The sequence below is a fragment of the Mastomys coucha genome, unplaced genomic scaffold (genome assembly GCF_008632895.1).
Source record: "Mastomys coucha isolate ucsf_1 unplaced genomic scaffold, UCSF_Mcou_1 pScaffold6, whole genome shotgun sequence".
In the NCBI taxonomy this organism is placed as follows: domain Eukaryota; kingdom Metazoa; phylum Chordata; class Mammalia; order Rodentia; family Muridae; genus Mastomys; species Mastomys coucha.
In genome coordinates, this window is record NW_022196912.1 from 99,824,468 (window position 1) to 99,837,115 (window position 12,648).

At 47.9% G+C, this 12,648-nt stretch overlaps 1 protein-coding gene across 1 annotated transcript in view; it reads right to left on the bottom strand.

The window, feature by feature from the left end:
- Ltbp2 (latent transforming growth factor beta binding protein 2) overlaps nt 1-12,648 on the bottom strand; it is a 94,223-nt gene that overhangs the window by 25,060 nt on the left and 56,515 nt on the right. Inside the window, exons 9-13 of the mRNA XM_031356737.1 lie at nt 7,806-7,880; nt 5,864-5,986; nt 2,411-2,575; nt 1,970-2,185; nt 1,251-1,270 (exon numbers count right to left, since the gene is read on the bottom strand). Of these exons, the coding sequence (XP_031212597.1) occupies nt 1,251-1,270; nt 1,970-2,185; nt 2,411-2,575; nt 5,864-5,986; nt 7,806-7,880 (599 nt within the window). The remainder of the gene's footprint in view (nt 1-1,250; nt 1,271-1,969; nt 2,186-2,410; nt 2,576-5,863; nt 5,987-7,805; nt 7,881-12,648) is intronic.

The following is a 12,648-nucleotide window of genomic DNA, read 5'->3' on the forward strand; positions in this document are numbered from 1 at the left end:
TTTCTGCTGGAGTGTATGTCTCTAGGCATTTTCATTCCCCGATCTTAACTGATCAGCACCACTTCCTTATCAGTTACAGCAGTTAAATGTGTGTCCTGTACCAGCTAGCTTAGTGTTGGCAGCACAGCAGAACATTAGCACGTATCAAAGCTACGATCCTCCTGTTACAGATGGAGCAACAGAGATTAACTAGACCATCCTGGACCACAAAGCCAGTGTGTCAAAGCCAGGAGCCATAGCTACACTTGATGTTGCTCACCACAGCTATGGATATAGACAGATGGGGCACAAGAAGCAAAGGGAAATGCAGAGGGCAGAAAGGCCCTGGGACATTGATGGGACTGTGAAGACACATAGCAGAGGCTTTGACCTGGGACAGTACTGCGTCTTTTCGTTTGTTTGTTTGTTTGCTTTTTGATTTGTTTTGTTTTGTTTCTGAGACGGGGTTTCTCTGTGTAGCCCTGGCTGTCCTGGAACTCACTCTGTAGACCAGGCTGGACTCTAACTCAGAGATCTGCATGCCTCTGCCTCCCAAGTACTGGGATTAAAGATGTGAGGCACCACACTCGGTTTCAGCACGTCTTTTTTTTTTTTTGGTTTTGGTTTTTCCAAGACAGGGTTTCTCTGTGTCACCCTAGCTGTCCTGGAACTCACTCTGTAGACCAGGCTGGCCTCAAACTCAGAAATCCGCCTGCCTCTGCCTCCCAAGTGCTGGGATTAAAGGCGTGTGCCACCACCGCCCAGCTCAGCACATAATTCTTAAGCAGGAAAGCAAGGTTGCTGGAAAAGAAGTGCATGGAGACAGCTTAGCAGGAGATGAGCGAGAACCAGCAGACTGGAGAAAGAGAAAGCAGATTCAGTCTTCTGGAGGAGCTCGGAGATGCTCAGTCTTGGATGCTCACGGGCATTCCGGGACCAGGGAAGAAGGCCAGCTGCTTTCTCCTCGGTGAAATGGTTTGAGAGACTCACAGCTATGCTTCCGCTTTCCCATGAGCTCCTCCCAGAGGGCATATGTTAAACAAGCCCAGAGAACATGCCAGACTCAGGACCAGCTTTAGCTTTCATTCACAGTGCTCAGGTTTGAGTGACAGCCAGGACTAACTAACAGTCAAACGGGTCCCTGATTCAACTTTGTAATATCCCATATCCGGTTCATCCTTTTCCTCTTCTGCCCTCTTGAGACTCTGCCTGGCATCTCTTTCTTTCTCCAGTTACCCTAATCCAGCTCCATGGTGGGAAGGATCACTCACCTGAATAGCCCAAGAGTCACCTGGGAAAAGAAGACAAGATGAGCTCCAGGAGGGGAGGCAGCGGCCTTCCCTCCTCCCTACATCCCCAGCAAGATGAGCAACACCCAGAGTGCAACTCTTTTGACCTGCCTCAGCCTGTCAACTCCCTTTTAGGACTGACCACCCCAGAAACCCCAGGCTGGAGAGCCTTATAGGTAGCCCCCACTCACCTCTCAGTTGGAGAAAGGAAGTCCCCTGCATTCCTTCCAGGTGTCCAATGACAGGAGTCCCCATCCCCACCCACCACCCCCATCAGATCCGTAACAGACCTCCTCCCTCCTGTGGCCCTGCTCACATGGGTTACCCACCATCCTCTCTGCCCTGGGCCGTGGACTAAGGGAGAAGTTCTAGGAAAGGAATGAGTTGCCTCTGACTGGACTAGTGTCCCGCATCCATGGCTACTGAGTTTGGTCCTCACTTCTGTGTCCCAGATTCTTGGCAATCTCCTAGTTTTCTTGGTCCTATTCCCTTCCCTGTCTCCTGTGCTGGGTGACCCAGGCATGATGCTGCTTTTTTTTCTTCTGGAGCACTGGTTAGAGGCCTCAAACACGAGCTCTTTCTAGCCCACACATCCTGAGCCTTAGGCAACTGAGTTGGAGTTACTGTTCTGAACCTGTGGCCCAGGGTGAGGACCTGATAAGAAAAGGAAGAACCTGAGGTATCTCCCCCAGCTCAGATACCTTTGTCAGGGAGGGTCTCAGTCTCAATCCAGGTGGCGGTGGCTGCCCTGAGTGGTTGCCTCTCTGCTTGTCCAGGTAGGGGTCCACTGCTCTGTCGTGTCTGTTCCCTTAAGGGGCTAGCCAGTTCCTCTTCCTCAGCTTTCCTCATAGACAGGCGGATGTCTGAGCTTGAGTAGGTGTAGCCATGGCCAGCAGGGCAGATCTCCCTGAAGGCTTCTAAAAAAAACCAACAGAAGATTAACTGGGCCATGTCATTCCTTTAAGAGACCGGGGCCCTCTTCCTTCCCTCAAGGGAATAAGAAATTGTGGCTGCAGGGAGAGTCCCATATCTGGAGTCCAGAAGGTATTTCCCGCTTGAAGGGGCTTACCCAGGCTGAGGAAGTAGATACTGACTTCGAGGAAGTATTCTGATGGCCAGGGCTGGGCTCAGGGTAGGGTTACCTGTGCCAGGCAGGGGGCACTGTTCACACTTGCTGCCCCAGGCTTTGCCCACACGGCTACAGCAGCATATCTGCTTGGTGATCCGTTGTACCAAAGGCAGGGTGCAGGTAGCAGACTCCAATGACCGATAGCATAGTCCCTGTTGCATGGAGACAGCCTTGTCCGCTGCAACAGACAAGGCATGTGGGAATGGGCAAGTAAGTATATTAGGCCATGGACAGAGGTGTGGTCAGCCACAGGCATGGGGACTAGCCTGGCTCAGGTCTTAACCTGGAGGTTCAGGTGCTCACAAGAACTTCAGCAGGCATGGCTGCAGTGGAAGCTCCCACATGTCCCCACCACGTCTACCTGACGAGGTGCTAGGTTCATGTAGGAAGTGTGAGAGCAAGACCTGGGAATGCAGTTGCTTGTCTCTACCTGCTGCCTTCAGAGTGTCTAATAAAGACATCGGTTGGTTGTGTGTGCTTCCGGATGAGCAGTGTGCTCTGAGATCCACAGGAAGCCCCCCTTCAAAGACTGGATGAGGTGAGAACCAGAGGCTTGCCACAGAGCTTTGAGGACAGGGACCTTGTTTGGGTCGTCATTGTCACTTGGAGTCATCCATGTGTATAGTGTATATGGTTGCTTAATAATTCAAGTTGAATTGATGGGATGCATGGCTCACTTAGTTAAACAGCTGAGTACCAAATCTGGAGCCGGATATGTAACTCACTGGTAGAGTCCTTGCCCAGCATGCCTAAAGTCCTGGATTTCATTGCTAGCACTACACATAGACCCACAGACGCATATATAGACACATAGACACATAGACATGAGACAAAAACAAAAACCCCACTGAGTCCACGAATCCTGTGGGTACAAAAGCAAGGGAAAATTGAAAAAATAATCTCTTGCTTATTGTTTCAGTGGGAAAAGATATAGACAACCAGTCTGAAAAGAGTCTTAAATCTTTAGAGAACTAATCACACTGTCAGAGGGCAGAGTAGGGCGAAGGAAGCAACAGTTAAAGTTGAGAATTAATGATTCTGAGGAGTCCTGGTCAATTCAGTGCTTCCTGCTGAGCTGAGGTACACATCTCCCTGGGCCCAACTTCTCTACCTACAGAGTAATGTTGGCACTATGCCAGGGACTGCAGGCACTTGGGTCTGCCTGGTACATGTGCCAACGCTGTAGAAAAGAGCTCTGGTCCTCTACAGGCACCGCTCACCCCTCCCCCTCCCTTGGGACACTTCCTGACTGAAGGACTGAAGGTCATACCCTTGGTCCCAGTGATTGGGACAGGGACAGGCATTTAAAGAAGTAAGCCCTATACTGGTTGGCTCATAAAGAGTGACACTATTAGGAGGAGTGGCCTTGTTGGAGTGGGTGTGGACTTATTGAAGGAAGTATGTCACTGTAGAGGTGGGCTTTGAGGTCTCATGTATGCTCAAGCCATGCTGAGTGTGGCAGCCTCTCCCTGCTGCCTGCAGATCAGGATGTAGAATTCAAGGCTCCTTCGCCAGCACCATGTCTGCAGGCACACTGCCATGCTTCCCACTATGATGATAATGGACTGCACCTCTGAAACTATAAACCAGCCCCAGTTAAATCTTTTCCTTTATAAGAGTGGACTGCTGTGGGCATGGTGTCCCTTGTCAGCAATCGAACACTGACTAAGACAGAAGTCTTCTTCACAGGGTCATGGAGATTAAATCGAGCAAGCCCCACAAGCATTGCAGGACCCTAACAAAGGTCAGGAACTAAGCACACATCCATCAGTCCCGGAGCCCTGTATCCTCAGGAGCAGTCTCTGCCTTCAGTGGGCACTTCCCTTGGATGACTGTGGGGACAGGCTCTATGCCTTTGAATCCCAGGACTGAATATCAGGAAGCTGGACCAGCCTTCAGAGACCTCATTACTACACTAGTAGGCAGGAAGTCACTAACTTGCCTTCTCCATCTGCAGGAGAATGAACCCTTGGAGGAAGGGGAGAGAGGAGCCCTGGGGAGGGAGAGAAAATAAAGACAGTCCCCTGCTTCTCTCCATATTCCTTTATCTGAATGTTTTCCAGGCACTTTAATGTCGGATGATAAGCAAACTCACTGATGAAGAAACTTGTTTTGTTTTTCAAGACAAGACTTTGCTATGGAGCTTTGGCTGGCCTTGAAATCACTCCAGACAAGACTAGCCTCTGTTTCCAGAGTTCTGGGGTTAAAGGCTTGCACCACTATGCCCAGCCCAATAAATGATCCTTAAGTGGCCTGGAAAAGGAAATAAGGTCCTTGGGGACTTGATTACATATCATTGCCACTACAAACAAATGTGTTCCCCCCCATCCTCCTACTCTCCGGGTTCTCACTGTCTCCCATCCCTAGAGATGTCAGATCCAGACCTTTCTTCAGGCCACTACCTCTGGGTGGCAGCATAGTCTGGCTCCTCCTATGGCCTTCCCAGATCCAGTAGCAGGCATTTTGTGGCCAGCCAGAGTTCTCTGTGAGCTAGAGGTGGCCTTGTTCCAGAGCTCTTTGGGGACTGGTTTTCTTCTGTCCTGGTCAGACATTCTTTCCTAAGAAAAGCCCCACATGGGCTGTGGTGTCAGCTCTACTGTCTGGGGTGTGAGGAAGGGCCTGGTAGCCTGGGTCCTTCTCTCATCTGGAAACCACAGAGGTCCCTGGAAACAGAGCTGCCAGGGTTTACAAGGAATGTACACACATTAACTATGCAAGGTCACAACTCATGATATGTATGCATGCATGGCCATGGAGATACATACAAAAAGAGCCATGGAGTGATGTAAAGGCATTGGGATAGGGCAGTAACACCACTCTCCCATAGATAAATGAATGATCCTTTTAAAATGTCGCCTAGGGGCTAGAGAGATGTCTTAGTGATTATGAGCACTGGCTATTCTCCCAGAGGACCAGGGTCTGAATCCCAGCACCCACATGGCAGCTGACAAACACCTATAACTCCAGTTTCAGGGGAGCTAATGCCGTCTTCTGGCCTCTGGAGACATCAGACACACAGTGCACAGACATGCATGCAAGCAAAACATCCATATACATATTTAAAAAAGAAAAACAAATCACTTAGCAGCCATGTGACCTGTTTCCTAACTTGGGTAGTAGATTAATTAGCAGCTACGGCTCACCCAGATACTTCAAAGTGGCAGCACACAGCTTCAAAGACAGTGAGACAGCAAACAGAACAGAAATGATCAGAGAGAGAAACAAAACAAAACCCAGAAAACGTGAATCACAAAAAAGTTTTAAAAGAGAAGCCAGAAGTTGAAAGTGGGGCTATAACCTCCAGTCCCAACAGGACACACAGATCAATTTTGTACGATGGTCCAACTCCAAGCCGATAGCAGACCCTGACTCTGGGCATAAGATCATGAGATCTAGGGATATTTGCCTCTCGGTCTGGACTGTGCCCCTGGTGGGTGTCTCTCACCCCAACCCCACCATCACTCACATACGCAGCGGCTCCTTGACGGATCCAGCATGAGGCCAGGCCTGCAGGTGCACAGGTAGCTGCCCCTGGTGTTCACGCACTCTGAGTCCTTGCACAGGCCCAAGGTCAGGCACTCATTGATATCTGCAGGGAGTGGAGGAATGAATATCCATTCAACTGAGGCTGGATGGTTGGGAGTGAGCTGCACATATTCAGTGTTGAGAGAGTAATCACTCAACAATGCCAATAGAGGGCTGGTGAGATGGTTGAACAGGTAAGAGCACTGAGTGCTCTTCTGAAGGTTCTGAGTTCAAATCCTAGCAACCACATGGTGGCTCACAACCATCTGTAATGAGATCTGACGCTCTCTTCTGGTGCATCTGAAGACAGCAACAGTGTACTTATATATAATAATAAATAAACCTTTGGCCAGAGCGAGCAGGGACTGAGTGAGTGGGGCCGACTGGGACCAGCCAGAGCAAATGGGGATGAGCAGAGTGAGCAGAGGTCCTAAAATTCAATTCCCAACAACCACATGAAGGCTCATAACCATCTGTACAGCTTCAGCGTACTCATATATGTAAAATAAATAAATAAATCTTTGAAAAAACAGTGCCAATAGAATTATTAAATAGAAAAATTACATACCACTTCACTAACTGGCACATAGTAGCCATCTTGGTTGGAAAGCTAACCTCCATGGAGTGCCTTCTGTGTGCTTGATACTCTTTTGGTATTTGAATGTGACACCCCATTTAACCTTATAGGTAGTTTCATCTGCTTCTTATGCCCTCTTTTTACAGTCAGAGAAAAGCTCGATGAGTAACTTGCCCAGAGTAACTCAGCTCTGGGTGACTCTGGCAAGTGGCATGGGAATCAGGCAAACAGGATTGTCTGGCTTGGAGGGTAGCAGACAGGCAGCTAATTCCCTCCAGCTAGCTCTCTTCAAGGGCTCCTGAGGGCACATCTTCAGGGAGCTGGAAGCAAGGGGATGGGGAGACAGTGCTGAAAGGCTGGGAAGAGGGGTAGGCTCAAGCAGGAGGTTAGGAAGGCACATGAGAGGTGCCCCTGCCACAAGCAGGCTGCATGACCTCCCATAACCAGCAAAGGCTCCTGTTCATCCTCATGCAAGAAAGACAATGGCTTCTTCCTGGTGCCCAAACTTCTTATGCTGCAAATGAGAGCTCAACCCAGAGTCAGGGTTGAGCTGAGTGGAGCAGGGTAGGGAGACGTGGTCATGCCTGCTAATACTGGGGAAAAACCCATCCCAGAAGGCAGGAGCAATTTATCTCTGCCTGGGAGGCCTCTAGTACAGTTTTAAGCCCCTAGTGGCAGGGGCTGGCCCTAGGGATCTTAGAATATCAGGACTTACTTGATGCTGAGAGATCCCAGACTTTGGGGTGTTGGGGGGTTGGGTTCATTCATCCTTACTTCCATTTGAATCCCTACACATTCCCTCACCTCTCAGGCTGGTGGCCCAGGAACAGGAGGGCTTCCCACCAAAGTAGAGCTGAGATCGCCATGAGGTGGTGGGAGCCTCTTTAGGCTCCCCCCAACAGAGCACAGTTAGGTGGCTGGGTCTCCTTTTCACCTGCCTCAGCCCTAGCCAGGGACAAAGAGGCAAGGATAGGTGGACCATGAAGCCTAATCCTGCCCCCATCTTGACAGCCTCGCTGGCAGATCTGTGGGCCAGCTGAGGCAGGGATGCCCACATTAGAGCCCACAGAGGGGCCAGGCCTTAGGACAGAGAGAGGGACTGAGTGGTGACTTTGTTGATTTTGGAGCTATAATGAACTCGGACCTCCTGTTGGTAAGTGGCCCTAGAGTTGGCACTGTCAGAAGGACTTGGGGCCACTTATCTTCAGAGGACTTCAACAACTGGGTGGAGAGCTGTCTGTATTGCTGTAAATAAAACTGGGTTGAAGATAACAATATTGTCCCAAATGTCCCTGAGGTGCCTTACCTTGGCAGTGGCTGAGGTTCAGTCTCTTGTATCCTTGGGGACACTCCAGCTGGCCATTTTCAATCACTGGGAAGGCTGAGGAATGAACATAAAGTCAGATCTCATGGGAGGGCCTTTGAACTTATCTACCAAGTGTTCTCAGTCTGGTTGTCCCATGTGCTAAGTGGCTCTGGGTTTCTCAAAACATTTCCCTTGCTTTCACCAAGATCCTTCTAGCCAATCTTGCCATCTATCTATCTATCTATCTATCTATCTATCTATCTATCTATCTATCTATCTAAAATGACAATACTGAGGGAATGAACCAGGCATGGAAAGTCAAGCACAGCCTTATCTCATATCTGTGTGGAATGTGAGAAGGCAAACCTACCTAATCAAAGAGGGAAATGTCAGTTATTGGGAGCTGTGGTGGAGTTGGGAGAAGTTTGGGTGTTGGTAGTCAAAGGGTGTAAATTTCAGGGCCAGCAAGATGGCTCAGCAGGTAAAAGCACTTGCCTCCAATCCTGACAGCCTGAGTTCAAGACCTGGAACCCACACGGTGGAAAAAGAAAACCAACTCCCACAAGTTGTCCTCTGACCTCCACATGCACAAGCTGTGGCTCATACACATCTCATATACACATCATACATGAGTATGCACACTTATAAGACAAACAAACAAATGAAAAAAATTAAAGGTTTGAATTTCAAAAAGGACTGTGGTGGTTTGAATATGCTTGGCCCATGGGAAGTGGCACTGTTGGTAGGTGTGGCCTTGTTGGAGGAATTATGTCATTGTGTAGGCAGGCTTTGAGGTCTCTTAGTGCTCAGGTTCCGCCCAGTGCAGAAGAGAGCCTCCTCTCGGCTGCCTTTGGATCAAGATGAAGAACTCTTGGCTCTTCCAGCCCCATGTCTGCTTGCACAATGCCATGTTTCTCACCATGATGAAAATGGACTAAACCTCTGAACTGTAAGCCAGCCCCAATTAAATGTTTGCCTTGTCTTGGTCATGGTGTCTCTTCACAGCAATGAAACCCTAAGTAAGACAAGGAGGTATAAGTTCAAGATATCTACTATTCAACATAGCAACTATAACTAATAATGCATTACATACTTGAAAATCACTAAGAAGAGATTTTTAGGCTGGGCGGTGGTGGTGCACACCTTTAATCCCAGCACTTGGGAGGCAGAGGCAGGCGGATTTCTGAGTTTGAGGCCAGCCTGGTCTATAGAGTGAGTTCCAGGACAGCCAGAACTATACAGAGAAACCCTGTCTCGAAAAATAAAAAATAAGTAAATAAATAAAAATGAAAATAAAAAGATTTTTTAAGAAGACTCACCCTCCCCCCAAATAAACACAAAAATAATTGAGCCGATTAACATGCAATATGCAACATTCAAAGCAACACACATATTTTGTGTCTGTCATATGTATATGTGGGATATGTATATGTCAATATGGGTGTGATACTAGGAGTGTGTGTCTGTGTAGGAGCAGCACAGGACAGAAGGCGATGTTGAATGTCATCTTTGATTGTTCTCCACCTTATTTTTGGAGACAGAGTGTCTCACTAAACCTGAAACTCATAGTTCAGCTAGGCTGACTGGCCAGTGAGCTCTAGGGGTCTGTCTGTTTTCACTTGCACAGCACTGGGCATAAGAGCACACACGCAGTGTTTTCTTTTATGTACTATGGATCCAAACTCAGGTCTTCATGCTTGGGTAGGAAGTAATTTACTGACCGAGTCTTCTCTTCAGCCTAAACATGTTAATTAGATTAACTCTGATACAATGTATTCTCATTTCAAAATATGCTGTACATCATATATATGTGTATATATATATATATGCATATATATATATTTCAATTAGAAAATATTTTTAGAAAATGAAGTGATGCTTTACTCATAATTCTAGCACCCAGGAGGCCAAAGCAGCAGGACCACCTCAAGTTCAAGGCCAGCCTGAGACAGAGCACAAGACTCCTTCTCACATAACATTATTTTTGGAAATACTAAAAAAGTCTTTTCTCACCAGGCAGTGGTGGCTCATGCCCTTAATCCCAGAACTCAGAAGGTAGAGGCAGATGGACCTTTGAGTTTCTTGTCAGTTTGGTCTACAGCCTGAGTTTCAGGACAGCCAGGGCTACACAGAGAAACCCTGTCTCAAAAAATCAAGACAGACATAAAAAGTCATTTCTCATCCGAGTTTATAACACATATATAGCTATAATATATACATTATACATTCTACTAATTCACATTTTACAATATAAGATGATCAACCATGCTTTATTTATTTTATTAACTTATTTGGAATGAGTATAGATACACAGGAAGGATCTGAATGCATATTGGCCAACAAGGAAATGATATCGGTATTTTGATGCTAACACACATCCTGCCTTGATTTCACAACGTCCTTCTTATGTCACAGAGGCAAAAAGCCCCTATTGATACTAAATAGGAAAAGAAAGCGTGTACATTGTTTTAGAGTGGCGGTTCAGGGAGTGTGCCCACCTCCTGGGTTTGATCTCCAGCACTGAGGTGGGGGGAGGGAGGACTGAGTTCATAATTCCTAAGCTGAGATGTACCACCTAAGAGTTGATGAGATGGCTCAGTCAGTCAATGCACTTGCCATCAAACCTGACAACCTGAGTTCAATCCCATGGAGCCACATGACAGAAGGAGTTCGTTACTCTAGCTCTGTGGGATCCAGCATCCTCTACTGGCCTCTACGGGTCACTCAGATGCACACAGCAACACATAAACACACAGAGGTATAATAAAAATAAAATGAAACAATTTTGAAAATAATGCAATTTTGCTAGGCAAGGTGGTTCACATCTTAATATGGAAACAGAAACAGTCAGATCTCTGTGAGTTTAAGACCACTCTGGTCTAAACCCTCTCTCTCTTAAAAGGAGGAGGAGAGGGGAAGAAGAAGAGGAGGAGGAGTGGGGGCAGTAATGACACTTTCATTCAGTCATGTAGCCAAGTTTGAGTGTCTTGGTGTTTACATATTTTGTTTTCAGTGCTGCAGATGGAACTCAGAGCCCTAGCACTAAACTAAATTCCCAATTCCTTTTGCCTTCCCTGCTTTTATTATTATTATTATTGTAGTAGTAGTAGTAGTAGTAGTAGTAGTAGTAGTAGTAGTAGTATTTTGGAACAGGGTCTCTCTGTAGCACATGACAGACTCAGACTATAGACTATCTGTACCTGCTTTCGTCTCCCACATGCTGGGATACCAAGTGTGAGCCTCCATGCCTGGCCTACAAATGTTATTCTAAGTGTGTAGCTGCTACTTAGTAGCCACTTCTCTAGGCTCTTGGGGCGAGGTTTGTTTTCTACGGTAGGAAACAGAACTCTGGGTCTCACGTCGCATTCTTGGCCAGTTGGCTCTTGCCGTGCATGTCAGGCCATGTGTGATGAGCCGATGACAAGTCATTATAAGAAGTGCTGCTGTTATGCCTCTTGTGATAGGTTATGATTACGTCATTAGTAGTTTCTCGAGACTGCAGGTTCTTAGCAGGAATGTTCTAGCGTCACGCCTCTGTTTTGTCAGGACTGATTTAGTTAATGCCAGGCAACATACAAGTGCAGGAAGCAAAGCAATGGGAACCACAGGAATTGTAACATGACAAAGTCAAACACATGGAGATGCCAGTTGCCTGGAAACCCCATCCCAGGGCATGTTGCAAGCCAAACAAGGTATGTGACCATCTGACATATGGACAGATCAAGTGAGGACATAAGCTTGGAAAGCTTAATGCTTCCTTTGCTACTAAAAAAAAAAAAAAAAAAATACATTGAAGTTCTAATTTTTTACTGACATGATCCATCTTCTCTGAGGTTCTAAGTGTGGGTTCTGAAGCACTGGGAGTGAGCCACAGGGATAGAGGTGAAGCTTGGGAACAAATGAGTCACAGGCTGAGGTGAAATTTGTGAACATACCATCCCCGGCCTGGGGCCTGGTAGTATGAACTGAGGGTGGGAGGGAGGGAAACTGAGTCCACACTGTCAGGAGAAACTTGGAACACTGGCTGACTGGATGCAGGCAGCAGGTATTATAAAGAGCAGAAAGTGGGAAGAATACTACAGAGTATTTGCCGGGGACTGCGGAGTAATGTCAAGTTAATATTTGTGTGCGGCTTGAGTACCAAGGATACCGGGCCACGCTGTCCTGTCTGTTTCTCACAACAGCGACTGTCAGGGAGACTTCTAATCCCCATTTTACAAAGCAGGAAAACACAGCTCAGGGAGGTAAGAAGGCTGGCAAGAACCAAGTCAAGGTCAAATGCAGGAGGAGGAGGAGGAGGAGGAGGAGGAGGAGGAGGAGGAAGTAGAGGAGGAGGAGGGGGAAGAGGAGGAGGAGGAGGAGGAAGAGGAGGAGGAGGAGGAGGAAGAGGAGGAGGAGGAGGAGGAAGAGGAGGAGGAGGAGGAGGAAATGGAGGAGGAGGTAGTGGAGGAGGTGAAGGAGGAGGAGGAAGAGGAGGAAGAAGTGGAGGAGGAGGAGGAATAGGAAGAGGAGGAGGAGGAGGAAGTGGAGGAGGAGGAGGAAGAGGAGGAGGAGGTGGAGGAGAAGGTGAAGGAGGAGGAGGAAGAGGAGGAGAAGGAATAGGAAGAAGAGGAGGAGGAGGAGGAGGAGGAGGAGGAAGAGGAGGAGGAAGAGGAAGAGGAGGAGGAGGTAGAGGAGAAGGTGAAGGAGGAGGAGGAAGAGGAGGAGGTAGAGGAGGAAGAGGAGGAGGTGGAGGAGGAAGAGGAGGAGGAAGTGGAGGAGAAGGTGAAGGAGGAGGAGGAAGAGGAGGAGGAGGAATAGGAAGAGGAGGAGGAGGAGGAGGTGGAGGAGGAGGAGGAGGTAG